Source organism: Barbus barbus (genome assembly GCF_936440315.1).
Source record: "Barbus barbus genome assembly, chromosome: 47".
In the NCBI taxonomy this organism is placed as follows: Eukaryota; Metazoa; Chordata; class Actinopteri; order Cypriniformes; family Cyprinidae; genus Barbus; species Barbus barbus.
This window is the reverse complement of record NC_136725.1, coordinates 13,940,767-13,968,184: the sequence shown is the minus strand read 5'-3', so window position 1 is coordinate 13,968,184 and position 27,418 is coordinate 13,940,767. Positions and strand designations below refer to the sequence as shown.

At 38.5% G+C, this 27,418-nt stretch overlaps 1 protein-coding gene across 3 annotated transcripts; it reads right to left on the bottom strand.

Moving 5' to 3' along the window:
* Nucleotides 1–82: 82 nt before the first annotated feature.
* LOC306866180 (transforming acidic coiled-coil-containing protein 1-like) lies at nt 83–27,310 on the bottom strand. 3 transcript variants are annotated; one of them, XM_079411261.1, is made up of 13 exons: nt 27,042–27,310; nt 13,750–13,853; nt 7,734–8,724; nt 6,012–6,072; nt 5,235–5,394; nt 4,048–4,100; nt 3,569–3,691; nt 3,192–3,268; nt 3,031–3,074; nt 2,776–2,936; nt 2,581–2,687; nt 2,361–2,481; nt 83–2,281 (listed from the first exon to the last, which is right to left on the bottom strand). In XM_079411261.1, the coding sequence occupies exons 3-13, from the start codon at nt 8,561–8,563 to the stop codon at nt 2,213–2,215; spliced, it is 1,806 nt and encodes a 601-aa protein (XP_079267387.1). In that variant the 5' UTR covers nt 8,564–8,724; nt 13,750–13,853; nt 27,042–27,310; the 3' UTR covers nt 83–2,212. The 3 variants fall into 3 exon arrangements, with proteins under 3 accessions (XP_079267387.1, XP_079267386.1, XP_079267385.1); XM_079411260.1 differs by lacking the exon at nt 27,042–27,310 and adding an exon at nt 22,528–22,775; XM_079411259.1 differs by lacking the exon at nt 27,042–27,310 and adding an exon at nt 16,025–16,714.
* Between the last annotated feature and the right edge of the window lie 108 nt (nt 27,311–27,418).

The window sequence follows — 27,418 nt, the reverse complement described above, 5'->3', positions numbered from 1 at the left end:
ATATATCTTAAATATATACATGTATGTGAACATAAAATATATACATTATGTATATATATAAATATACACAGTACACACACATATATTATGTAAAAACAAACATTTATTTTGGATGACAACACTAAAAATAATACATTTTTAGTTCATGTTCATCTCAGGTCCATTAAATAATATTAAGAGAAACAACTTTTAATTTTAATACATAGCAATTATTCAAATTAATATTAACTTGAATTAATAAATGCTTTAGAACTCTTTTATTGTCAGTTCATATAGTTGACTAATATTAACAAGCGGAATCTTACTGTAAAGTGTTGTTAAGCAATATTTATATGAAATTCAAAACCAGTGTCAAGCGATTTTTTTAATTTTATTCAGGGAATGCATTTATGCACAAAATATATATTAGTCAATGGGATTTCTGTGAAACTCTCACTTTCTCTTCCTCTTTACAAACATTAATAACACAATAAAAGAACATCTTGTCATAAAAATATACACAGGTCAGTGAGTACTGTAAAGATACCAACACGCTCTTGAAACAACTACATGACAATTTACATGCTTGACTTCTCCACACGACCCGTTTATGTTTGGCACATGGATAGCGGCTTCATTTGGCAGTTGGTTATTCTGAGCTGAAATATTGCATAAGATAGCACAAAGGAATTGTGGGTAAAAAAGAAGCAACAGCCAATAGAAAGCATCACTTCAGCGTTAGGCACATTCTTTAGCATGTCAAAAGATTGTCAATTCTTGAAATGACTTCACTGAATGTTTTGCAAATGATTCGGTCCGTTCGACGCAGCACAGTTAAACGGAGTGTAAATTTGTGATAAACTCTGTACTTCATGCAGACTTTGAAAACAAAGTAATTCAATAATAAAAGAAAGTTTAAGTGCTTTCAGTTAGGTTTGCTTTTGTGCTGTAACATTTTGCAAGCAAGCATTTGATTGGATGATTATGATCTCATGGCTAGAAATAAGTCACCCATCAGAACATCTAGTAACACCAGAGCTCACTTAATATGATAAATTAGGATCATTTGGCACCTAAACACACAGAGAGTAAGAAAACAATGGATGGAACTACAACCGTCTACGAACTCTCTTCAACAACAGCTTTGAATATGCTAAAAGCTACTGAGTGAAATAATATTCCAGGTTCAGTACGAGTTAAACTCGACAGCATTTGTGGCAGAATGTTGACTACCAAAAAACGTCTTTTTGACTCATCGCTTCTTTTCTTTAGAAAAAAGCAAACATTGAGGCAATGGTGAGGCCCTTACAATGAAATTGAATTGGATTTAAAAGAAATATGCAGCTTCTAATTTTATAAAAGCACTTATATTAATTCATTTTAGTGTTTAAGGCTTAACGTTTTAATGGCAACAAAGTAGTATTGTATTTAGTAATTTTATTTAACTTTACACAAAAAAGGTTAGCAAACAATTCTTCACACTAAAATCATGCATATTGTGTACATCTTGTGGCTATACTGTTTAAATAGTGAATATTGTAATGTGTAAATTCACGTTCACTTCCACTGTGTAAATGGTACCTCTGCTACAAGTTCTGTAACCCTGATATTTGTGGGGTTTTTTTTACAACCACATTTTCATGGTAATCAACTTTAAACCACCAATGCTGTCACCTTGTACTGAACTCAGAACATTCCTTAAATTTATATCAGAACCTCTAATATATATAACCAAATAATTACACAGGTTACAGTACTTTGCAAGGCAAGTAATGTAACTAAAAAGTTGTAAATAATATGATTTGCTCCCTCAAATAGCAGCAGTGCGATCATGTAAACTACGAACAAGGCCAATGACCCTCATCCCATGTCTGTTTCTTTACACCTGAACACACACCCAGAGGCTCTCCCAAACGCTCATACACACAGCTGCCATAACAGCCAGCAGAAATCAGATCAGAATCAGATATGTGGGTGGTTTTTCCCACCCACTTCAAGAAACCTGATACCACCAAATATAGGCGCAAGTCCAACATCAGCATTTTGTGAATCTGTAAAAACATTTGGGACTTTTATTTGATTCTTCAGCACATATCTTGTTTCTTCCAGTGCCTGAGCCAGACCCATGGAAAAGTGACTCCTTTCCAAAAAGGGGAAAAAAAAGATCCAGAGGCGTTCTTGGTCAGGGTGGGTTTGGGTCACACAGGGCAATATAAGCAGATTCTCCTTCTTCTTAGTCCGTGGTGCCCAATTTTGCAATGAGCTCATCACAAATCTTAGTAAGCTCTTCAATCTCTTGATTCTGGAATAATAATGCGGATTTTAAATAATGTTTTCTTGGGCAAAAAATCTTGAATTGCATTGAATGTATGAGAGTTTACCTTCTGTTCGAGCGCCCGCTCCAGGGACTCTGCCTTCATCTGCTCTTTTCTCAGGCTGGCGTTCAGCGCCACGCTCTCTGAGTTGGCCTTAGATCGCACTTGAGCTATTTCCTCATTCGCTCTAGAAAAACATATGCAGGTCAGAGATTAGTCAATAAGAGTAAAATACGTTATATTATTACATTAGGTTACAATTAGAACTGCTGTATATCGCTCTTACTTGTCAAGTTTCTCCTCTGCGTGGATTTTGAGGGTCTGATAACGCTGTTCCTCCTGCCTCACGCGTGTGAGGTAGTCCTGAGCACACTTTTTTAGCACTTCCTCATTCTGACAAGAGACCAGCAGAAACTTCTGTGCATGTCCTGAGGAATCATTTATATAGTCAGCATTTCAGACATTAAAGAGGATATCTTACCTTCTTAAAGCCCTCAAGAACGGTCTTCATGTTTTCATAGCGTCTGAACAGGTCGGAAAGCGAGCGCTCCACTGAGTTGAGGTCAGCCAGGGCCTGATCTCTCTCCGTAGTTATCTGGTGGACGCTTTCCTGAGATCCTATGTTCTTTCGCTGCTCATCTTCTGTATTGGGAAAAAAAGCCAGACATAAAACATTTAAACTTAAAATTTATATTCAGAATTTTATTAAAACAGCTCTGAGAGGTAGATCACTCACCTATCATTTGAGCTACCGTCTTCTCATACTCATCCACTATTTTCCTATGGTAAAATCAGTAACTAATGTTAGAATGTTTCATTGTTGGGACTGTACTGTGCAGGCATTAAACTTGTGTGTGCATAAAACCATTCCCGGTGCATTCTAGGAAGGGTTCTAACCTCATTTCAATAACCTCCAGTCTACTATCTTCATATTTCTTCTTCCACTCATTGGCTTCGATCTCTTTGGCAATTATCTACAGGTACAAAACAAAATGCAATTTTATAAACAGTCCATTACAAGCTGACACGCTTTTTAATTTAATTTACAACTACATTTAAATTTTATATATAAAAAAAACATTTAAAAATGTAAATTTAATTTAAGAATAAATATAAAATTTATATAAAATGGTAAAAAAAAATTAAACATTTATTGTAATTTTGATTATATTTATTTGTTATTTAATGGTTTAATATGTGTTTATATGTACTATACATTGTAATGGGACTGCATTCTCAAAACAGTTTGGACACAGGGCAGATGTTGGTGTTACCTCTTCTCTGATCAGTGTGAGCACCGCTGCTTTATCTATCTCACTGAGAGGAATTGAGTCCAGCCCTGGACTCATCTTCACTATGGTCTCACTGTCTGAAGAGCTCAGAGACTGACTCTCACTCTGCAGAATAAACACAATCAGAGAAAAGATTTACAAAGCATTTCATTTTGAAAGACGCTTTTTCATTCTTTATGTTCTTAACAATAATAACAGTTCTATATGGTAACATATAATACCACATTTTTCAATAAGACGAAACAATGGCTACACTCTTTCCTCTGACCCAATTATTAGCTTGCCCTTGGGCCGATTAAGGCATGTGGACATCATAATCTTCTTAATAGGTTTATAATTATGAATCCCTGTCAGGCAGATAAAAGGCACCTCTGATAGGAATTCATGTGTTGGAGGTCTATATAGGAATGGCTTGAATATCATACGCCATAACTAATAGACAATAACAAATCAGAACTTACAGGAGAGGAAAGGTCCTTCTCATCAAACTGGTCTGTTATGCCCACTGGCAGATCTGATTGAAAAGAAAGGCAGATTATTACTGGCTTGAACCATTTCCTATGATTTTATACATAGTTTTCATAAGTGGATAAAGATTTCTGAAAAGATTAAACTGTATAAAGTATTTAAACAGTTTATGACAATCTCTCTGTGGCTTAAAAAATAACATGATATAAAACTAATTCATAAAGTAGCCAATAGAGGGCAGCACAGGCTCTAGTAATGGACACTTGAATTCAGATCAAACACGCTATGCTGCGTTCAGTTCTTCTGCATTTATATACACATAATTACACGTCTGAAGAAAATAAATTACAACAAAAACATATTTATGTCTTTATGCAGGTATTAAAAGTCCTCATTTAGGCATCTACAGACAACACAAAACGGCATTCGCAACGAATGTATCGTTTGTAAAATCAAATCATGTATTTCTAAAAACAATATTCAGCGGCATCCCACGAAGGGCGGGACTTCATTGTATCCACTGTGATTTGATTGGATCGTGTGAAGGCTATGCAATGATCTTATTGGTTAATATTATTTGCTTCCCTCTCGCGCAGCCTACACGACATCAGCAGCAAAATATAAAAAGTACTAGTTTATGAAGCTGGTAACTTTACATTTTTAGAAAAGACTATTAAAACAAACATCTTTTTTCTTTAGAATAATATGTGTTTTTGATTTCACGTCGTCTTTAAACAAGGTAATCAGGACCTCTTTATTTAACATCCGTGACACATAATAACTGCTCATCAAATTCATCAACTACATGTGACAAAGAACACAATCTTGCCTAACCTAATTGCTCTCTGGTAGCTCAAAAGATCCTATTTAAAATGTAATGGGCATAACAGCAACTGTTTTTGCTTACTGGTCAAATGAATATGCCAGTAAATCAGGGCTGTGCTTTTTTTCCTGAAGGAGAGAGAGAAGCAAGCAGAACAAGTAAGTCTGTTTCCCATTCATAAGAGTTCAGTGTCTGCACAATGCCCCCAAACTGTCCGATCTAACAGAGCAGTGCTTGTTAAACCTCATTAGGGACATATTGCCCCAGTCTCTAATGATTATTGATTTATTATCTGAGAATAAGCACTGCTACAATAGAGTAGACAGAGCAGTAACAACCCCACAACTTCCCCCTCACCGTCTGCAGTCTTGGTAGATGTGGTTGTTTTGGTGCAGTCTGAAAACTCGTCCGGCCCGTCCTTCTGGCCCATGACAGTGGAGGCTAACTTCTCCTCATCTGTGGCGTGATGGACGCGGTGGGGCAGTTTTGACGCTGGATCTTCCTGCTCGTTTTTCTCCTGTAGATAATGTTATAGACTTGATTTATAATGTTTATACTTCACAGATTTTGCACTGATGTTAAACAGATTTTTTTTCTTTCTGCGTACAAAATAACACTGCAGCTCAGCAGTGAACAAGCCAAATATTTGCATACTCTAAAAAATTTGTCATAGCCCCTCAGACTCTGTTCTTCTCATAGAGTCTTAGATTCTCTGGGACAAAAGAACAGGCGGATGTGGTGACCTGCTTTGGGAACTGTATTCTGTTTCAGTTTGTGTTGTGCACATACACACGGACACACACACAACAATGATGCACACTAGTGTCCTAGTTCAGAGGGGGCAATAATATAGAGATACTGTATTTGAAGAGGAGGGTTTGTTCAGAGAGGGATACTGGGAGGGAGAGAGAGAGAGAGAGAGAGACAAGAACGAGGGAAGGAGTGAGGGAACAAGGAGGAGGATGTTTGCTGAGTCACTGCAGTAATCACAAAGTCCACGACAATACAGCAAATCTAGTGGCTTTGTTTATAATATATACTTATGTTATGCTTTCACAGTCATGTACATACCAACAAATGCCCACACAGAACAAGATGCATACAATTTGCAATTGGACAACGTAGAAATGATACCTGATTGCAGACATCCAGGACTAAGGACTGATTCTCATACTTCTTTACTTTACATGAGTTCCTGGAGAAAAGAATATTGACAGAATCAGAATATGCAACCAATAATCATTGAAACAACTTTTATTGTATTGATAGCAGTAATACCGATAGTATCAGAGAGACAGATATATCGGTGTGGCTGATTGGACATTAGGTTATGTTTTGTTCTCGTTTAGAATATATTGTCAATGCACATTTTATTTTTGAACCATTTTCAAGAAAACTTTTAAAAACATATAAAGAAAAAAAATATTTCAGCATATGTATTTTCTGTTTCTGTATGTATCATTGAAAGTGCACATATTTTGTTTTTCATTACCAAAAAATTATATGCACTAATATCAGATAAAAATATAATTATGTACACTAATATCAGATAACCGTATTGTCACCGTAGTCACCGTGTTGGGATCACATTACCAAATAATACTCAATACAGATCTCGATAAACCCATTATTTATTAATATCATATTTTTTTTTAGTTTGCAATAAAAATAAATAATGGGTTTTAAATATGTCTGCAAATATGGTAGTTATAAATAATAGTTATACAATGGTATCGGTAACAAAAAACTTTAGCTTTTAACGAGATGCTGCATCCACGCTAACAGGTGTCCAAAACAAGACCATTGTTGTATTAGCCTCAAAACATTTAAATTGCCTTATATTCTATGTAATCTATACAAGCTATGCAGAATTACCTTGGCGAAATAGTCTGTTTTCTAGGTATTGGCATTTATTGAAAAACTCAGAAATAACAATAGTCATTGTATTCTACAAATACAGAATACAAGAATAAGAATAAACACTGAGAATACTACAATCCAAAGACTGATGTGTGCTTTAAAACACTGTTTAGTAAAGAGACCATCTGTATATTGGCCACCATGAGAGAGTCAGATGTGAAAATCACTACAAAATGCCCATGGAGTAAATCAATTCTGTCTGCCAGACAGTTAGAATACAGTACTATAAATAAGTAGACCTTCTGCCCTAGTTTGTTTAGAGGACTGATTCTTTACATGATTTGGATCCAGAGGGCAGTTCAGTCTTCCACAGAGCTCATGACATGCAATGGGACAGAAGAGATAACCGCCAAAATACAGGAAAGGAGGGCAGGAGAGGATACTTACAATAGAAAACAGAGAAACCGCACTTGCTCTGTGGTCCTGAGGACAGTTTGACAGAGGAAGGGACAGGGGAGGGAGGAAGTACACACAGAGAGGAAGGGATGTGGAGAGGGGACGTGCCGTAAGACATTAGAGGGCAAGATTGAAGCATGAAGAAAACATGTAGGAGTGATTTTAAGCTTCCTGAATTTCACAAACAAATAGGAGTTAGTTTGTAGAGGGGATGCCATAGTTTAGCGGAAAGTGGGAATTGTATACACTGGGACAGTGTAAACAAGACTACCGTAAACTTTATGACTGTAAACTACATATGAAAAATGATTGTGCCACATGAAAGATGCATGATTAGACAACAACTGAGATACTGAAAAGAAAGGGTAGCATACCAACAGTAAACAACACAAAAGGTGTGACTGATAGTGTTTAGTAGGTGAAAATCGCTTCTTTTTGCTTATTTTATGCATGACATCTAGATAGAGAAGCAAAAGAAAGCCACAGATGCAACACACAACATACTTTTTGTCTCCCTGTCTAGCATTATCTGCCACTCACGTGATGATCCTGTCTTTGTTTTTCTTTGGAGACTGTCCTCCTTTCTTCCGCTGCTCCACAGTTCCCTCTGATTTGTGTTTATCTGTAAGCTTCTCTGTCGTTGGCTTAATCATGTCACTTCCACCTAAGGTCTTTGAAGGCTTAAAAGGATCAATAGAGTCATCAAAGTTACCAGGGTCAAAATTATATGATCCTTTAGTAAGTGTTGGCGAGTTATTAAGTTTACTGTTTTCACCAAAAGGATTAAAGTTGGGATCATCCCATTGACTTGGGTCAAAGTTGTAGGATTTTTTAGGAATGGGAATATCATCAACGTTTATGCGAGCAACGTCCTCAGATGGCGGTTGGTCTTGTTCTGATGACGTCTCCGGTGGTGGAGCTGCTGTTTCTGCAGCTTTTGGTCTCTGTATCTTTGGAGTAGTCAGCTTGCTGCTTGTCTTCTTTCCAGACTTCTTGGGTGGAGGTCTCTTTGCTTCGGCATCATCAAGTCCAAACTCCAACATTACTGGCTGAGCAGGCATTTCGTCCGTCAACTCTGATTTAGGAATGCTGGCATTGGCAGGCGGAGAGTTCTGCAATTTGGACCCTACAGTCGCGAATGGATTTATGGCATCTTTAAACTGATCAGGGTCAAAGTTGTAGCTCCCCTTTGGAAGTATTGGAGGATCGTCATCCACCTCGTTGGGATCTACACCATTCAGTGGGGCCTTTACTTTGAGGGAAGGAGGTCTAGGCTTGAGGGACTTGGTCTGTGATTTGGAGGTTGGCTCTTCAATGTGACCATTGCATGTGTTGGTCTCATCTGTTGTTCCGGGTTGGTCCACATCCATGTCAGCAGAGGAAGGCTGGTTCCTGAGTTTCAGGGTTGGGCTTGGGTCCACACTGCTCTGCCACACCACCGGGGCAGGTGCATCCTCAGGAAAGCTCTCGTCCAGGGTCAGGTTCTGGGTTTTGGTTGTGATGGAGGTCAACTGATTTACTTCTGGGAAACCTGTCAAGAGTAGAAGAGGCAATTATTTGTCTATGATCTACAAGATGTATAGAATTATCCTATTGCAATACATGTATGCAATAGTATGTTACAGAATATTGCAGTATATTCATCAAATACAATTTTTCTTGTTATTTCAGGGTGTTTTTACTTTTCCTTTCATTTGTTCTTAGAGCACATACAGTATGCTCTATTGTTCAGCCTATGGAGGACATTTGAAGAACAGACTTCCTTACGACTGAAAAGGCAGGAAATGCTTCGCTCAGGATGCTAAGACCTGAACAATAGTCTTCTCTTCCCTGTCTCCAACTGGCATAAAGAAACAAAATAGCAGAACTTCAAGCAACAATCAAACATAAATGTGGGCTAGCCCATTTAAGATGTACTGGAAATAGTACTAACATTTTCTGCCATGAAACAAAGAACAACTGTAGCAATTCTAGATGCTCTAGATTGAAACACTGGACATCTACATGTGAAATTATGTCAGTACACTTAAAGTAGCCATTTTGAAACACTTTCCATTGACAAACAGTCCTGCTGGCAGTCATCACTGAGTTTTGATGCAATAGCCTGTTGCTAAGAGACAGGAAGAGACAGTCTATTTATAAATGAGATGTATGACTTCGCTCTGACCTCCGATTGAGACAGCTTTAAGAAATACTAGCTGTTATCTGTTCAAAATATTTACATGCAAGAAAGAACATGTCCAGTGATGAGGAGACCTTTCTCACAGTTGAATTTGTGAATTCAGTTAGTGCTCCAACACGAAATGCATATGAGTTTGTTTGAAGCATATATTCTGTAGTGGTTAAGGCTCAGGTGTGGGAACCGGAAGGTTGCAGGTTTGATCTCCACAAGGACTAAGCCATGAGTCTTAACTATTGTACTCTTTAGTAAGGCACTTAACCAAAGATTTCTCCAGGGGATTGACCTGTAAAAAGTTATTAGCACTGTTCTAAGGTAACATAACGTGAAAATCACAATCAATTACAACTTTTAGGTAGTAACCAAATGTTTTAACTGTAACACAATGGTTTCTACTGGACGTCCAAAAATAGGAACTTGACCAACCATCATTTTAGGGAACTAGCATTACGTGTATGAAATTAAAACAACTTCAGCCTTCAACATTGTAATGATAATATTTCACTCACAGACATTCCATAAGTCCTCTCCAATGCCCACACCCAGTCTTCCTTCTAATTTTGCCAAGTTCTAGCATTCTCTTCCTCTTTGTGTCTTTTTGTACACATCTGGTAATACACTGTCCTTCAGTGTTAAATGAGATGGCAGACAGCCCTTGTCATCGAGGATGTAAAAACACTCTGATCAGCACTTTTAAAGTGTGACTGCTCTTGTCATCACTTCCAGAGGTCAAAGCTCCTCCTTAAAACTCATACTGTAAGCTAATTTCTGCAATGGATAAACCTTTTGACAGATATAAGCCATGTCCCTATACATTTGATGTCCTCTTTTAAGAACAGGAAGCTCTACAGGTTTCATTTACTATCTGTCAATTTAGGGCCTTGTAATTCATTCATATTGGGTTGGTAACTGAAATGTTGAAAGATTGTACTCATTTTCGTCTGCTAAATGCAGGCATATCACCCTGTAGCCCAAGACCGGTTGCCCACTGAAGCTAAGCAGGGTTGAGCCTGGTCAGTACCTGGATGGGAGACCTCCTGAGAAAACTAGGTTGCTGCTGGAAGAGGTGTTAGTGAAGCCAGCAGGGGATGCTCACCCTGCAGTCTGTGTGGGTCCTAACGCCCCAGGATAGTGACGGGGACACTATACTGTAAAAAGCACCGTCCTTCGGATAAGATGTTAAACCGAGGTCCTGACTCTCTGTGGTCATTAAAAAATCCCAGGATGTCCTTCGAAAGTGAGTAGGGGTGTACCCCGGCATCCTGTTCAAATTTGCCCATTGGCCTCTGACCATCATGGCCTCCTAGTCATCCCCATACACTGATTGAGTTCATCACTCTGTCTCCTCTCCACCAGTAAGCTGGTGGATGTTATGGCTGCCGTCGCATCATCCAGCTGGATTCTGCACACTGGTGGTGGATGAGGAGACTTTACATACCCCCCACCCCCCTTGTATGTAAAGCACTTTGAGTGCCTAGAAAAGCGCTATATAAATGTAACTAATTATTATTATAAATGAAAGATTGCTAAAATTCAGGCTACGAAAGCAACAGTTGCCATTTGAACATACAATGCCAGTGAAAGAAAATCATCAGGCACAATGTGAACCAGCGCTAGTGGCTGTGACTTGAGCTTTCTCTTTGTGGTGGGAGTGTGAGGCCTCAACAATGTTTATTTCATCAAAACAGTAAAACCTTGGTATGGACAGCATGAGCTAATAAATTCAAAACACAAATGCTTCATCTCCACCCTGTTGAGAAACATTTCAGAGCGATTTTGATTATATAACATCACTAAAGTAATAAGAACACTCATCCCAGGAAAATGCATAATGCGGTCACAACATATTAGTCAGTTCCGTCTTAAAGATACAGCAAACAACATCCATAAAAATGAGACTGTACATGACCAAGCTTGTTCTAGAGTAGAAAGGGCAATTATACAGTAAATAATGAGTGTTAATTTTTTAGTAATACACTCTGACGTCAAGTTGCAACGGATGTCAGCAAGAGTTTATAACTGACTTTACATTGAAGGTGCTGCAGGATTTAGTGCCTGGGGTGGAGACAACACAATAAGGCTTGTGTTTACATAACCACAAATTCTGGCTAAAGCACTGCTAGCCATGAAAATGTGTGTTCCAGAAGGCACAGCACTGGCGCATATCTGTACAGCTGTGAGGATGAGGATGTGGTGGAAACTGGATTGTGCTCTGCTGGAGCCAGACTTTTACTGTCTGTCTGCTTAAGCAATCCAAACCATGACACGTAGGCTTGGAAAAGCTTCCTCTATTCGCCTAAAGCAAGCTGAGGAAAACATTCTCACAAAACTCACTGAAAAAGCTACAATTTTTTAAAGCATTTATTGCTGTGAGGTATAACAATCAAGCTTCCAGAGATTAGGGTTAGGAAGGGAACCACAAGAAAAAAATAATTGTGAATAAGTTAGCAAGCCTATAGCTCAGTTTCAGTGAGTGCAAATGTGTGTCTGTGTGTGGCATTTAGAGCAAATAACTAAATCACATGTTCTTTGCTGTGAGCCTTTGACCTTGTCCATTGATAAACGTGCTCTGAGAGGAGCAGGCGCTTTTGTTCAATTCCAAACTCCTGAATTCCAAGCTGTGCACTTTTCCCACACTGGGTCAGGGGCCTCTCTTTACCCAAACCCCTATTTTCCAACCTCAAAACCTCCTCCACTCAATTACAAAAACATAACTAATACTGTCTGCACTGGTTAAAATCAGGCTGAGGTCAAAATGCATTGATGCCTTTGAGTCTTTGCAGCGCAGACACATAAACTTTTCATCCTCACCTATAAAACCACTCTTTAGAGCTTCTCCCAGAGACTAAAATAAGATTTTAGATGAAAAACAATAACAAGATGCATGTGTTTTCATGCATTCACTTAACGGTAGTGACAAGTCAAATTTTAGAGCATTTATGAGATTTTAATGGGCAGATAAATTCCTCCAAAAAGTCTGGGGAAGTGCAGCTGTTTTGAGTTAGTAATATGGTACACTCCCCTGAATTTGGACACGTGTCTGATGGCAGAGAGGAACATTTTAAGAAAACAATGCAAGCTTTTAAGTAAAAGAAACTGTTCTGGATAAGGAACTGGAATGTCAATCTATGTGCTTGTCAAAATCATCAAATTTATTGTATAAGACCTTTGTACAATAAATTTGAACTTTGGTCATATTTTATAAATGTCGATAAAAACGTATTGCGAAATGACGGTGTTTTTATTAACCAATGTTATGCAACTAAAACGTAACCTTTTGCATCTCGCGATAAGTTATGGCAACGGATTTTGGCTATATTTATTCAAAGGAGGCATATGCATATATCTTTAGAGAAGTGGCAAGGAGAGCCGCCGCTTCAGAAACGTGTGGCATGGTTGGTATAAACAAGCATTGACTAGAGTGGCCGCGGTCAGCTTCAGTGGCCATATCAGAGCCACACTGCATCGCAGACGTGTGCAGTGTAAATTGTCTAAGCATTAATGGCAGGGAAAGACCCTTATACTCGAGAGATGCAACGTATGAAGTGTTTATTGGAGGTTATAGTACATTGAAGAGTGATCATATGACTTTTTACATACGCCATTTGACCTGTAAATGCGAAAAAAATAAAAACGTTTCCATTGCAGTTTTGCGAAATATTCCTTTTTCAAATTGCCCGAAAAACCACCTCATGTGAGCGTAAAAACTTTTTTGCAATATATGGGGGAGTTTTTGCGAAACTGACGCATTTCCATTAGGTGTATTTTCAATTCACAATTTTAATTTATGCAATTTGAAGGGTAATGGAAACGCGCCTAGTAAGGCCTTATATTAATGGTATCCAATTTGCATTTGCAATTGTTCTTTTAAAACATTAATTTTAATGATTCAGTCAAACCAGTGCTAAAAAATGTTTGTAATGTTTGCACTCAATCATAACGGAGAACTTTCTTTGTTTTGATAGATGGTTTAAATGAAATGATAAATCAAACAAAATAAATCTTTGCCCATTTACCTGCCTTCCAGCAAATCAGGTGCACTAACATTGCTATCTAATTAATATTCATGAGCCAAGCTGATTTATTAGATAAAGTATAATTTATAATGTGCCTGCTCCACTATGCCTATCTTCCCAATACTACTAAGAAATTACAAGAAATGCTACCTACAATATATTGCTTACAAGTGACACTAAAAGATGACACATATACATGTGCACACATAATCACATAGAGACATACTTTCTTCTTGTTGCCATGGCAACATCAAATTGCATGAGAAGAATAGAAGCACATGCAACGATGGGTGCTCTGTGGCATCTACTGTCTGTATCTATGGCTCTTAGTTAGCATGTGGTATAGGAGGTCTTATTTTACCTGTGCTCTCTGTGATTGGTTGATCCAGTGCTGGTGGGTCTTTATATAGCTGATGGACAGGCGTCTCAGCTTCAGGTGTCTCAAATTGGCCCTCTGAGTCCGAACTGATGGAAAATGAAGAGAACTCTGTGGTTAGTACTTCGACAACAGGACACTGCCATGGTTATTTGGCACAGCTTGATTTAAATCAGAAGGATAATGCTGATCTTGGATCAGAGGTGATCAGTATAAAATATACAAACTCATCAGATCATCAAATGACATCAATATTTAATAAAACATTTTGCGCATGTGGCTTAAAGGTTTAGCCTTGGGTGAAACAAAACTGAATTGAGCACATCATGTCCTCATTAAATAATAACAATGTATCCCAGCTTTGATGCCAATACTTCATGCATATTGTGGTTTATCAGGTCTGCTTTGATGGTGTGTGTGAGGTAACACTGAAGAGCTTTCTAGATTAAAGGAATAGTTTACCCAAAAATTCTCCTGGAAAATTACTTACTCCTCCTCATGTTGTTCCAACCCATATGACCTTATTTCTTCCATGGAAAACAAAAGAAGCATTATGCAATTAGGCTTCAGTTTCAGAAAGGATATACAAGTGTCACAAAAGCAGACCAGATGACCCATGTGCTTTTTAAGTTAAGGGAATAATTACTTAAATTTCAATTTAGGACCCATTCATTGTAACTGAATGGAAAAAGGCAACCACTACAGTTCCCTAAAATTTCTTCTTTTATAGACATGTAGACAACATTTACATTTTTAGGTAAACTATCCTTTTTTACACTCACAACAGAGCATAATAGTCATGAGCCTGAGCTGAAAGGGAAGAATTGTGTGTGTGAGAGTGTGCAAAATCAGTCCCCATGTCTGGGAGAACTGCCCAGTCTTGTTGCACTAGGCCACCTGCAGCCCCATAATACTGTTAGGGAAGTAATCATTACTAGTCCAGCAAACAAACACAACAGACAAGAACATAGAGGAACTTCTGCTATAAAGTGTTATTAGAACAAGTTTTGCAAAAATATCAATATCAACAACCACTTATTTCTAACTGGGAGAGCCCAAACCCAACTCGAACCCCTCTACTAAATCACTGTGTTTGTCATAAAATCCCTGCCTGCACAGCTCACGCTGCTTGTACTGACTCACACTTAGCTTCCATAGAAATGAGTAGCTCTCTACAGAATGTGTGATTGGCTTAATGTGTTTTTCCAAGTATATTTACAACTTTCATGATCCTGCCACTCTTTTGGGCCATTGTTCAGGTCTGTGTGATTAATTTGTGGTGGTCTCTCAGGCTGTGAGGCGTTAGAAAAGAAAGGATTCTTCCAGGAAAGGAATGTTAGCAGACAGCTCAACAACAGTACATAGACAGGATGTCAACAACACGGCTTAGGGAAAACAAAGCAAAAACTTTTTGCCTAGATGACACATATGAACTATTATTACATAAACAAAAACAGAGATAAATTTTTGCATTCAAGTCTATAAAAATAAGATTAGGGTTAAGCTTAACATCTCTCCTCAAAAAGCATGTCTTTTGCACAAAGGTGTGGGGGACAAGCATTTCTTCAAATCTTCAACCCTAACTATAAGCAATAGCACTATTAATGCTATTCATAGCATTAACTAATAATGAAGCTGAGTAATAGAAAAATAAGTGTCTTCTTTTTAACAAAAGAAAACAGTGCTGGGAAAGACAGTGTTATCTATAGGCAAGGAAATTAGCCGTGTCACAATAGGGGGGTTGGGAGAGGAGAACGGTTGAATTCTGATCTTTATCTGAGCACAGGGACACATTAGACCAAAAGCTAGACCGTGAGCCATGCACATTTCCTAAGGAAATCCCCCAATGAAGATGAAAACACCCACAAACACACCAAGAACACACATATAGATGAACAAACGTGTACACGCCACTTTCCCCAACTGTGACTAGAGCACCAACAGACATCGACAATCAGAGCCTCTGATCTCTGACTGCTTTGATCCATGTGGCTGACTGCTAAGCCATGGCTGTCTGCACAACATTCAGAACAGTTAACACCATCATCTGACTCAAACAGGTGGCTCTGGAGGTAGTTTTTCTAAGGTTGGCCTCTACTACTTGATCTTTCAAGGTAAGGACTTGATTTAAAAAAATAAGTAAAGAGCATCATAAAAAACAGATATCCAACACTTCCTTTCTCAAAAGCAACCTGAAACCCCAACTTCACATCCTCATTTCCTTGTTCACGCTATGGAGTTCACAAGATTCTAAACTTGCCTGCAGCCATGAGACCTTTCGTCGTCCTCTTGATCTCTTGGCATAGCCTCTCTCATCTCTTCCGTGAGGGCTTCGTCGTCCATCCCCAAATCAGTCTCACCTTCTTCCTCCCCTCCTCCTCTAACGGCCGACCAGGTCCATTTGGCCCACTGCACTGGTGACAGCCAAGACATCTTCGACCTCTTGCTGGTGACTCGCCAAGCGTCTACAGGAACACCTTGTGGGCGAATACAAACAAGTGAGTCAGTCTCCCCTTGCTTCTTTTTCTCTCCTCCTGTCTTGCAGATGTTTTTCTCAGTGGCAGGCAACGCTTCACGTGGTCTTGAAGTCGAGCTTCATGTTTTCTTCTCAAAAGTCTAGCTGCTTCCTTCCTCTCACGCGACTGTTGATGTTCTCTCGCAGCTTCCTCTATCTCGGTACAGCTGAGTAACGAAGAGTTTGTAGTCTCCTTCTTTCCCTCGCAGAATACCACAGCAAATATCAGCTGGTTGCCAGATAACTCCCCCGTCCACCCCTCCTTTTCGGGATCAGTCTATTGAGAAGAAACTAATGGGGGGAGGAGAAAAGAGAGTGCCTGTATCTCTGGTCCAGCTGATTCGGCATCCCCCGTGGTGTAGGAATGGTAGCTTCCTTCCCTAGCAGAACTGCCTCTCTCATGAAAAGCAGAAGAAGGGAACACAAACCGAGGCTGAAGAGAAGGGAGAGGGGGGCTCCGTGGTTTCAGTAGGGAGACTGTGGAATGCAGGGCTGAGCTCCTCCTCTGTTTTTTTTTCCATTAACCATCTCTAGCCTTGAGCTCCAGCTCACAACCAGGAAAACCTGTTCTCTCACTTGTCCTTTCACATTGTTACCTGTTTGGAATGCCTCAGCAGATAGCCCGGGGATGTCAGTGTTCCCATGGCTAATTTGTACTCAAACCAACATCCTTTTCCAATGGGCAAAACGACCACAAGACCTCTACAGTATCTGTACAAAAATAAGTCATGAGCTTGCCTTGAAAAATAAAACACTTATAACATGACCTATGTACTTTCGGTGTGCACATTGCATAATCTTAATCAGGATCATGCAGTGCTTAAGGATATAGTTGATGGATACTGCACCAAGTATCTCAATTCTGCACCATAACCACATCCTTTGATCACTGTCAACAGTCTAAAAATACAACCCCAGCAAGGCTGTGTTGCTGGTCGTTGCCATCACAAAGTCTACCCACACAACCAGAGCAACAGTTCTCAAGTCCATAGCATGTCTGAGCTTTGACAAAATGTCCTGAGCAATGTTGGTGTGAGTGCAAAGACACTGAACTCAAATCGTTATGAAACCTCTGTTAGACCATGTAAAGCATATGTCCCGGGGTAATTTATATAACTCATCTCCATGGAGAAGATGGGTCATTCCACATCAGAGGTCTGCAGATATTTCAGGCAGAATTCCTTCTGTGAGACAGTTAAATGTGCCTGTATAATATTAGCATAACTGCTTGCTAATGCTAATTGTAAAATTAACATCTTTCAAGGCTTGGGTTTTCTTAGAGCCATGCTATTTAAATTTGTGTGTATGATGTTTTGGTGAAGAAATTAGGAATTAGATGGAGATTTTTCCTTATAAAAGACCACCCATATACGTTATGGAGCGTTTTGTGAGGTTTTAATACCACATGCTCAGGATATGAGGCTAAGATTCCATTATGCAAGTTGAGGAGGGCTGCACGAGGAGGTCTCACATTTCAAACACACGTGGAAAACTTGGCAAGAGACACAACAGAAGCTGGAATAAAAGAAAACACAACATAAAAGACAAAACAGGCCACTAAAGAGAGTGCTTCTCAAAAAGAAACGTTGCTCTCTTTCCCCAAAACAATGACACTGGGCACACGTCTGAGAACATTTCCCATTACCAGACGCTGAGCAACCAAAACAGCCCTAAATGTGATGGTTTCTCAGATAATTTTGGTTCAAGGGAAAAGTCTTAAGGGAGGTTGCATGTGTGCTTCTAATTACAGATTCCACATTTGGAGAATTGAACAGATTGAAGCCATTGAAACTCTGTGTTTAGATCCATCCAACAGCCAGTGACTGAACCACCACGATTGGGACTTAAAGAAAGACAAAACTCCCCTGTTTGTCACAAAGGAGAAAGTGTAAAATGTGAAGAATTTCAGTCAGTTTGTTCTGGGTTCTGGGTGTAACTTGGCACTCAGCACTAATTTAGAGAATGAAGGTATAGTGAGTTGTATATTTGTTTGTCTAGAGAAGCTCTGCTTTTTGAAAGCCACTTCCACCAAAAGTACCATTTTGAAATTTTGATAACATATTTGAAAGGAACTGAGCCAAGATTCAAACACATCCTTTAAAGTGTTGCTTTGTTGAACTATCTATATGTGAAGTGAAGTGACATTCAGCCAAGTATGGTGACCCATACTCGGAATTTGTGCTCTGCATTTAACCCATCCAACGTGCACACACACAGCAGTGTGTGTGCATACACCCGGAGCAGTGGGCAGCCATTTATGCTGCGGCGCTCGGGGAGCAGTTGGGGGTTCGGTGCCTTGCTCAAGGGCACCTCAGTCGTGGTATTGAGGGTGGAGAGAGCGCTGGACATTCACTCCCCCCACCTACAATTCCTGCCGGCCGGAGACTCGAACCCACAACCTTCGGATTACAAGTCTGACTCTCTAACCATTAGGCCACGACTTCCCCTCTATCTATGATACGGATATCAAAAGCGACCCAAAAAGGCTTTCTTTTAAACTATGTGATATGATATGTAATTACTTTTAAGGGGAATTTGACCAATCAACACTTGCTATTTTTTGTTCAGGCTACTTTATTTCCTGGACACAACTGCTACGGCCTATGAACTTGTGATGTCAGGCCAGCTTAACACATCATAACAATGACACTCTCCGACAACCGTCAGAGCATCATATTCCTGTGTTCAGTGCCAGGCTCAGCACGATATCTCATAAGCTCTCAGCATCCAATATTGGTTGAGTATGAATGATGACATCTGCTACTAGGGAGACTCCTACTACATACTACAAGACTACATTCTCTTAGTTGTCTTTTTTGGATCATCACAAAATGAAAACACAACATAAAAGATGCTGGATTTGAAATAGGCTATGTTTCGAGAACATTTGAAAAAAGCATCATATATGGAAGAATGCCTTCAAGAAGCAATTCCCGCCTAGTTATTTAGCCTTGAAGGAATTATTAGATCTGTAAAAGAGAAATGTGATAATAACAGGCAGCCATAACTAGACTGAAGCAAAAGCACATGTATAAGGGAGCAGAGCCATCTTATATAACAAACCCTCACTGATGTGTGAAATAGTAGTATTGTGGTCATTTGTGTCAGAACGGAGCTCATGCCTCCAGAACACCACATCTTCACATGGCTGCACTTCATTGTGTGCTAACTGGAGCCAAAAATAGCACAGTCAGCTAAACAACACTTCACATTTCCAGAAAAGACTGGAACATGATGGCCAATAAATAGTCATCTCTCTGATACTGATAGGCTTTATGTGTTACTTAATCTATATAAAGCCATATAGAGATCCAGTCTATTTGTAGCCGAGCAATAATCATTGTTATTTTTACTGGAGTCACAAGACAGGGAGAACAGCTGTCCAAAAACAAACTCGCATGAGAAAAAACACTCCCTTCAGAGTAAGGGTGCATCTCAACACGAGTCCAGTTCAATGTTTATTCCTGGTTTAATACAGGAGATTAATGGTTGGAGATTTTGCTTAGATTGTGATCAAACATTATCAGTTTACTACGATATAAACGAGCATAAGAGAAAAGTTAGCAATATTTTTTTGAACAATTTGAATTGTTGAAATGATTTAGCTAAACTGTTGGGTGCTAATATTCAAAGTAGATGCAAAGTTGAAAAATATTACAAAGTTCTTAAATTTTAATAGACTTAAATATTCTATATAATTTTGGAGTGAGTTTGCTAGATAAAAGAATTATAAACACTGCATAGCAGTTAAAACCAACCTCTTCCCTCATGAGGAGTTAGTCTAAAGTCACAGAGCCATCTTGTGGAGAAAAACTGAACCACTTCTAAAACTACAATGAGTGCATTTAAAGGGGAACTATATCAATCTTCAATCATATATCAACTATCAACTTCAAACTTGAATGAATGTATGTAAGTTTAGCAAAAATGATTCTTGAAAAATGGGACAAAATATGTCTTACCACACATTGGTTTTCAATCACTTCCATTTTGAAAATAACCCAAAATTAGGTCAAATTTTAATCAAGATTTTGGGCCCAGTGCTACAAGTCCAAGCCTATTAGCCCTGCCCGGCCTGTTGAAAGCACTGGCTCACACTTGCCTGACAGTGGAAAAGCAGCTATCGTTTAGGGAATTGTGTGTGTGTGTGTGTGTGTATTTTAAAATAATAATAACAATAATTATTCTTACATTTTAAGACATATAGCTAGGAGCATAGAAATTACACAAAAAAAGCTAAACTAGGCATAATTATTTACTTATTTAAAAGTTAAAGTATCTAACCAAAATGTTTTGAACCAATCATTTATGAAAATATTTTGAGCTGCTGAAAATACAGCACACTGGCCTCATCTGCTGGTCAAATGGAGGAACATGCAAGCAGATTTTTATTTAAGGGTCATGCTTTTAAATATTATAATATAATATCATAGCATGCATGTATGTATCTGAGTTTAAAAGTTTATGGTGCAGCACAACTGTTTTCTCTTGAGCAGCAAATCGGTATATCTGAATGATTTTTAAAGGATAATGTGACACTGAAGCCTCGAGTAATGATGCTGAAAATTCATCTTTATATCACAGGTATAAATGACAATTTAAAATATATTCAAACAGAAAACTGTTATTTAAAATTTCAATAATATGTCACAATATTATTGTTTTTACTGTATTTTTAAACAAATAATTGGAGCTTTGGTGAGCATAAGAGATTTAAACACCTTACTAACCCCAAACTTTTGAACAGTAGGTTATATATATTGGTAGGCTTAATCATCTTTATTTAGTACTTTTTAATTCCATAAACGTTTTTCTAAAGCATGTCACTATTACTCCCACTGTATGTGTAATCACGCTCTAGCACACTTGACGTAATACATCACAAAAGAGAAATTCAACAAAAGTATGCGATTAGCCATAGATGAACAGCCTTAATCACATGCATGAATGCAGAATATCATTTCAGCGCTGACCCCCTGACCCATAACCCCAAGCAATTCCACCACCCCTCGGCCCTCTCACAACAGAAACAAACATTCATCAGACGACCTCCTCATTTGTTTGAACAGCCAATTCTGTCTTTCTAAAACTTAAGCTTCAAAATAACCCAGTTATAAACAACGACTGACATTTTTGACCTGCGCTCTGGGAAAATGGAAACATTGATTGAAGTGTCCTTCTAAGAAGTGCTACCAGCATGGAAGAGCTATTTTTAGGGGCTGTGTTTGTACAAGCAGCACTGCACAGAACGAAACCTGACAAGTGAAAAAACTTTCAGTCATGATCTGCCATAAAATTTCCCGCAAATTGGACCTAATCAGATGCGTCATGTGTCAGATTTTCTGATTCAAATGCAATTTATTAAACACAAACTCAATGAACTAAGGAGAATTTCCCACGAATGCTACACATTATGCAGTTTAGTGCGCTACAACTTGAACCTGAAGAGGTTATGGACCATCGGTACATTTGAATATGAAAATAAGATACTCAAATTATGGCACACGTCAACTCGAGCTTACCAATGTAAGGAAATTGACGTTCAGTATGAGCTAAGGACCTAATTTAACCCTCAAGACTAGCTGACGTGTCATTTGTACACCTTTACAACCCACTACAGATGGTGATGCAATCAGTTATAAGGTTTATGGATGCTCTTTAAGATATAAACAAATTCGGTGAGCATGATACCACTAAATATATACTTTCCAAAAGCACTCTGTCATGCCATATTATCGCATTTACAGTAATGCCTCGCTAAATAAAAGATGTTCAAATAGGCTAGACTGCAAAGGCCTGAAACTTGTCAGTGTACCTAAAAGGCGTGGGGTTATTTACACAAGAACTGGGGTTTGATTTTAGCAAAGCGTTGCATTACATAAAGACGATTCATCTAAACATTTCTAAAAAGTCTGTGATTGAAGCCTGACTCTGTTTTATGCTAAACCACCATAGAAAAGATACCTTTTAACCCTTTCAGTTCCCAAACTTGATTTGAATCCATGAGAAACTTCACTGGCATGATTACCACACCTTTGCAGTCACACCACACACCGGGAAGTGTTAGCAAACACAACCCATATGACACAATAACACTGACATGTCTCTAGTATGAACAGGTACAATATTAACACAGTTTTACTGCACATATACATGATTATGCATAATAATAGATGTCATAGACGTTAGGTCCTTACAGCATATCAAAATAGCATGACATCTATCGTATGAAGTTAAGTCAAACTTACATGCTAATGCTCTGCTGTTTCATGGAGTTTGTCCCATTGCCCTTCTTGCTTTGGGATCCCCCCATGATGTGTGTCTGTTTAGAGCGTGTACGCGTAACTTCAGGTATATTTTCAAGATGGTCCTAGCAGGTGTAGTCGGTTCATTCTGGCTCCTGTCCCACAGTTGGAGTCATACAGCCTGGTGCTTCAGCAGTGACGTTGCAAAGTGTGTCAGAAATGCTGAAACACTGCTTGTTTCTACGATGTATGCCCCTCCCATCTCAGCACACACACACACACTCCTACAGTAGTTACAGTAGCACATGACCTCTAAACACACACACACACACACACACACACAAGGGAGGGATACGCATCAGGCATCCATCCCGACAGGTTTATCTCATCGTGTTGTGAATGGCCCTGCATTGATGATCTAAGTGATCATGTTTTTTCTGAACAAGCACTGACATGTGAACAAAGTTCAGCTCTGTTAACAACTCTTTCTTATAGACAAACTAAAAAAATGTTGCTGGGAACTCTTGAGACAGGCTAATTAAGGTTCAATCTCATATGTGGGTCAAATCTGATTAGCTGATCTTTTTTTAGACCATATCAAGGTAAAAACGATGTGATAATATGTTCTAAAAAGGCTTTTATGTGGAAAGACTGAGTGCAAATAAGGGTAAGAACAGCACAACTTGTGGTGATAGGCTTGTTATTTAATTGAAATTGTTAGCATTTATTCGCTCTCACGTCATTCCAATCCTCTTTGACTTTATTTCTGCTGAGGAACATAAAAGATATTTTGAAGAATGTTCTTGCTGCTCTTTTCCACACAATAGAAGTGGATGGGGACTGGGCCTGTCAAGCTCAAAAAAGTACAATAAGAGTATCATAAACATAGTCTATATGACTTATGCATTGGATTCTAAAGCCATATGAAAGCTTTGTGTGAGGAGCAGACTGAAATTTAAACGGATAGTTCACCTCTCCAAAATGAAAATGTAGTCATCATTTACTAATGCTAGTAATCAAACAGTTGATGGACCAACAACTTTGTTTCCTTTATGCAAATTCTTGATAAGATCTTCACATCAAAAGCTACAGTGATATTTCAGAAGCTTAACTGAACATTAGCAGGATACAAATGAATAAACCTACATAACCTTTTTTATACCTTCAAGTACCTTTAAAAGTCATTATAGTACACAAAACAAGTAAAGCTACAGGAAAAAGCTTCAGCTGAAGGTTCCCCTCACACATACCTGACACATTTTTGCCTAAATTTGCAGATCTCACATTGCCGCTGAGTGCTAGCACTGAAAATTTCTGAACTGATGTTGCTCTGAGATGGATTAGGTTGGTTTGTTGGTTTGTCAAAGCAACAGAATGTCTCAATATTCAAAAAGCAGCCAAAGACACACTTCATCCACAACCATTTAACAACTCCACACACACAAAGTCTTATCCTTTACATTTTACCTCTGCTCTAGCTTGTTTCTTATTCTAGATTTCTAATATACCTGGCATTGTACACTATGAATATTGTCAGCTCTAAGATGAATTGCCTCGTTTTGCCATGTCAACATCACCAAACTAAAAAAAAACTTTTTTTGCAAAAAAATAAACGCTTAAACACTGTTGTACAAACATGATACACTGTGTAGCTATCATTAAACTTTATAATATCTATAGTACAATATATGGATGTTATCAATTATCAGTAAAATAAGGAAGAACTTGCAAGGTAAATAAAAAAAGTGAATTCTGTAAAAATAAATAAATAAATAATAGTGAATTTTGTTGACAAATGTCATGAAAATTAATTACATTTAAATGATTATATTACCAAAATATTTTTTGGTTCTTGATTTGCTCTCATATCATAATTACTTAGATTTAGATTAGATTTAATAATAAAGACCAAATCTGTCTGAATTAGGGTGTGCGCACACAGTATTTCCAGTGAAACCTATAGAAATGGGGTGATAACTAAATCTGATAAAGTCTGCCCTCTTGTGGTGTGGGCAAACAAATAGGCAAATAGTTCAGTAGCCCCTCACTGCAGAACAAAGATCCAGGGGGCGGGGTTGGATCTACATCTAGGGGGTGGAGATGGGTAGGTTTAGGGGTGGGGATGGGTAGGTTTAGGGGTGGGGATGGGTGGGTTTAGGGATCAGGGGGTGGAAATGGGTAGGTTTAGGTATATGTAAGGTGGGAGGAGTTGGATCTAGATCCAATCACACCCCCTTCTGCAGTGAGGACCATCTCAAATAGTTGCAAGTATGAAACCAGAAAACAACTCATGAAGAAAAGCTCATTGCAGAGAGTCCTTCAAAGCACATGAAGGCTGGTAGACATGGAACATACTTGGAAAGAAAAGTCAATGTATTTTGCGTCGCTGAGTGGACCCCAAATAACCACATAAACACAACAGCTTAATAAAGTTATTCTGAAATTAATAACCAAACAACCCTAAAAAGAATCCAAATATGAGACTCGGCATGTGCTTATGTGTGTTTACGTAGTTGCCATGCAACAAGCAGAACTAGAGGTCAGGAACATGACCAATTCTCTTCGGTTGGATCTCAGATGTATCTACGCTCTTTTCGGAGGCACGGAACCATGAGCAATCTGAGGCTGGGAAACTTCTCTTTGTTGACTCAACATCTTTCCACATCCTCCTTCCACAAGGGACGATTACATACTCTGCTGCACACTGTAGGGGTCGAGATCCAAGTGTGTGAGCATGAAAGATATCGCTTCAGATTCACAAGACTAGAACTAAAATTTCACCCTGTAGCACTGGAACTCAACAATTGATGGACACAAGACTCTACATTTCCAAGCAATGAGTGTTTTTAGGTGTGATCTCACCCTTCAGCCTCAAGAAACTTGGAAATACTAGGGAAAAAAAGAGAGAAAACCTAGCCAAGATGACGCAATCCACATGTAAAGCTCGTTTGAGCCAGATGGTCACTTAAAGGAATAGTTCACCTAATTTTATGAAAATTCTCATCCACAGGCCATCCCAGATGTAGATGAGTTTGTTTCCTCCTTTCAACAGATCTGGAGAAATTTATCATTACATCACTTGTTCACCAATGAATGGGTGCCGTCAGAATGAGAGTCCAAACAGCTGATAAAAACATCACAACAATCCACAAGTAATCTACACCACTCCAGTCCATCAATTGACATCTTATGAAGTGAAAAGCTGTGTTTGTAATAAATAAATCCTTATTACTGTGATTTTTTTTAAATCACCTTTTATTCTGACGGCACCCATTCACTGTAGAGGACCCATTGGTGAGTAAGTGATGTAATGCTAAATTTATTCAAATCTGACAGAATCATACGCCATGCATTTAATATTATATATTTTTGTTAAATTTGGATTTTCACATCCTTGATTCGATGGCTCAGCACTGCGAAAAACAGTGAGTCTTCATACAAATGGGAGGATCTCTTATTTAAGCTTTCTGAATGTGGGCAGTTTGGGGACTTGTATGACTTTCTTTGTATGAGTTTAGAGGGTGAACTGACATTTGCGTTGGTGGATAAAGCAGAGACACAATTACAGTACTGACTTCAATGCAGAGGTCATTTTTTCAAGTGGTTAACACGTGACTGATCAAGTAATGAGTCCATTCAGCTCTTCATTTTCTTCAGCATATCCCAGATAAAGTTTCTTTCTCTGAGGATTAAAGATGATGCGGGTATTTACATTTCTATGAACTGGTAAACCATGTGACTATGAAAGGAACGCAAGACTTCAGATACAGCAGGATTATAAAAATTGTGCACTGATGCATGTTAAGTCCCACTAAATAGCTTTTTATATTTTGTTGAGGGGACCAAATCAGTCTCTAACATTTGTCTAAATCTCTCCGTTTGTGTTCCACTGATTAAAATCAGCCATAGAGGGTTGTAACAACTGAAGGCTGAGTAAAAAAATGACAACTTTAATATTTTTGGTGAACTATCACTTTAAAATAGCGTAAATGGAGCGCGTATAAATGATCCGCTTATGGGAAGTTTTATACGTTTTCTTTAGAACAGTTGCTTTCATTAACCACTTAAAAGAAAAAAAACACTGGTTTTTACGCCATGCACGTAATTCGCTTCAAATTTTCTTGATTATTTTTACGAAATCGGACATATCTGACAGAAACATCGTTTGACAGTTCATAAACAGACTTATTGACTCGAGAACCGTTCGGTCCGATTCGTAAAGAAATCGATTTGTTAAAAAGCGTTAACTGACTCATTGAAAAATTATACTAGAAAGAACGAGTGAAAATCTCACATTCTAAGATGAACGAATTAAAATTCCATTTGATTGAACGGACTATTAATAAGAAACGAATGTTTGTTCAACTGAGAGCAAATATTAAAGTTCTGACAGGCGAACTATTCTGCCTCGTGAGCATGAAACATAACATCACCGGCTTCAAGTTTTAATTCTCTCCAAGCAGATAAAAAAGGAAACATTTCTGTAACATTCTTGTTGGATAAGAGTGTTTCCTCACCTTTTTTTTTTCAAAGGCTGGGCATCTACATGCAAACTTCTTTTTTCCCCAAGTCTTAATAAATAGTTTGAATATCCTCAGGTAGCGGCACGTCTACGTTTAAAGAGACGGAATGAAAGTCTCGTAAATCCTGACGGCGTAATGGTATTGTGTTCTTCATTGGCTGTGTGGAATTCTTGGCGGAGGAAGGAGGGCAGTTCATGACTCTGTATGGAAAGGGGATGTTTTGTAATGTGTGGCGCACTATTCCAGACGGATAAATGGGAAATGAACGAACTTCCCGGTGGCTATGCTCTGAATTCTGCCTTAAAGACACAGTGTTGGTATCTAAAGAATGTCTAACAACAAAGTCGACTATAGATACAGGCATCACAAAA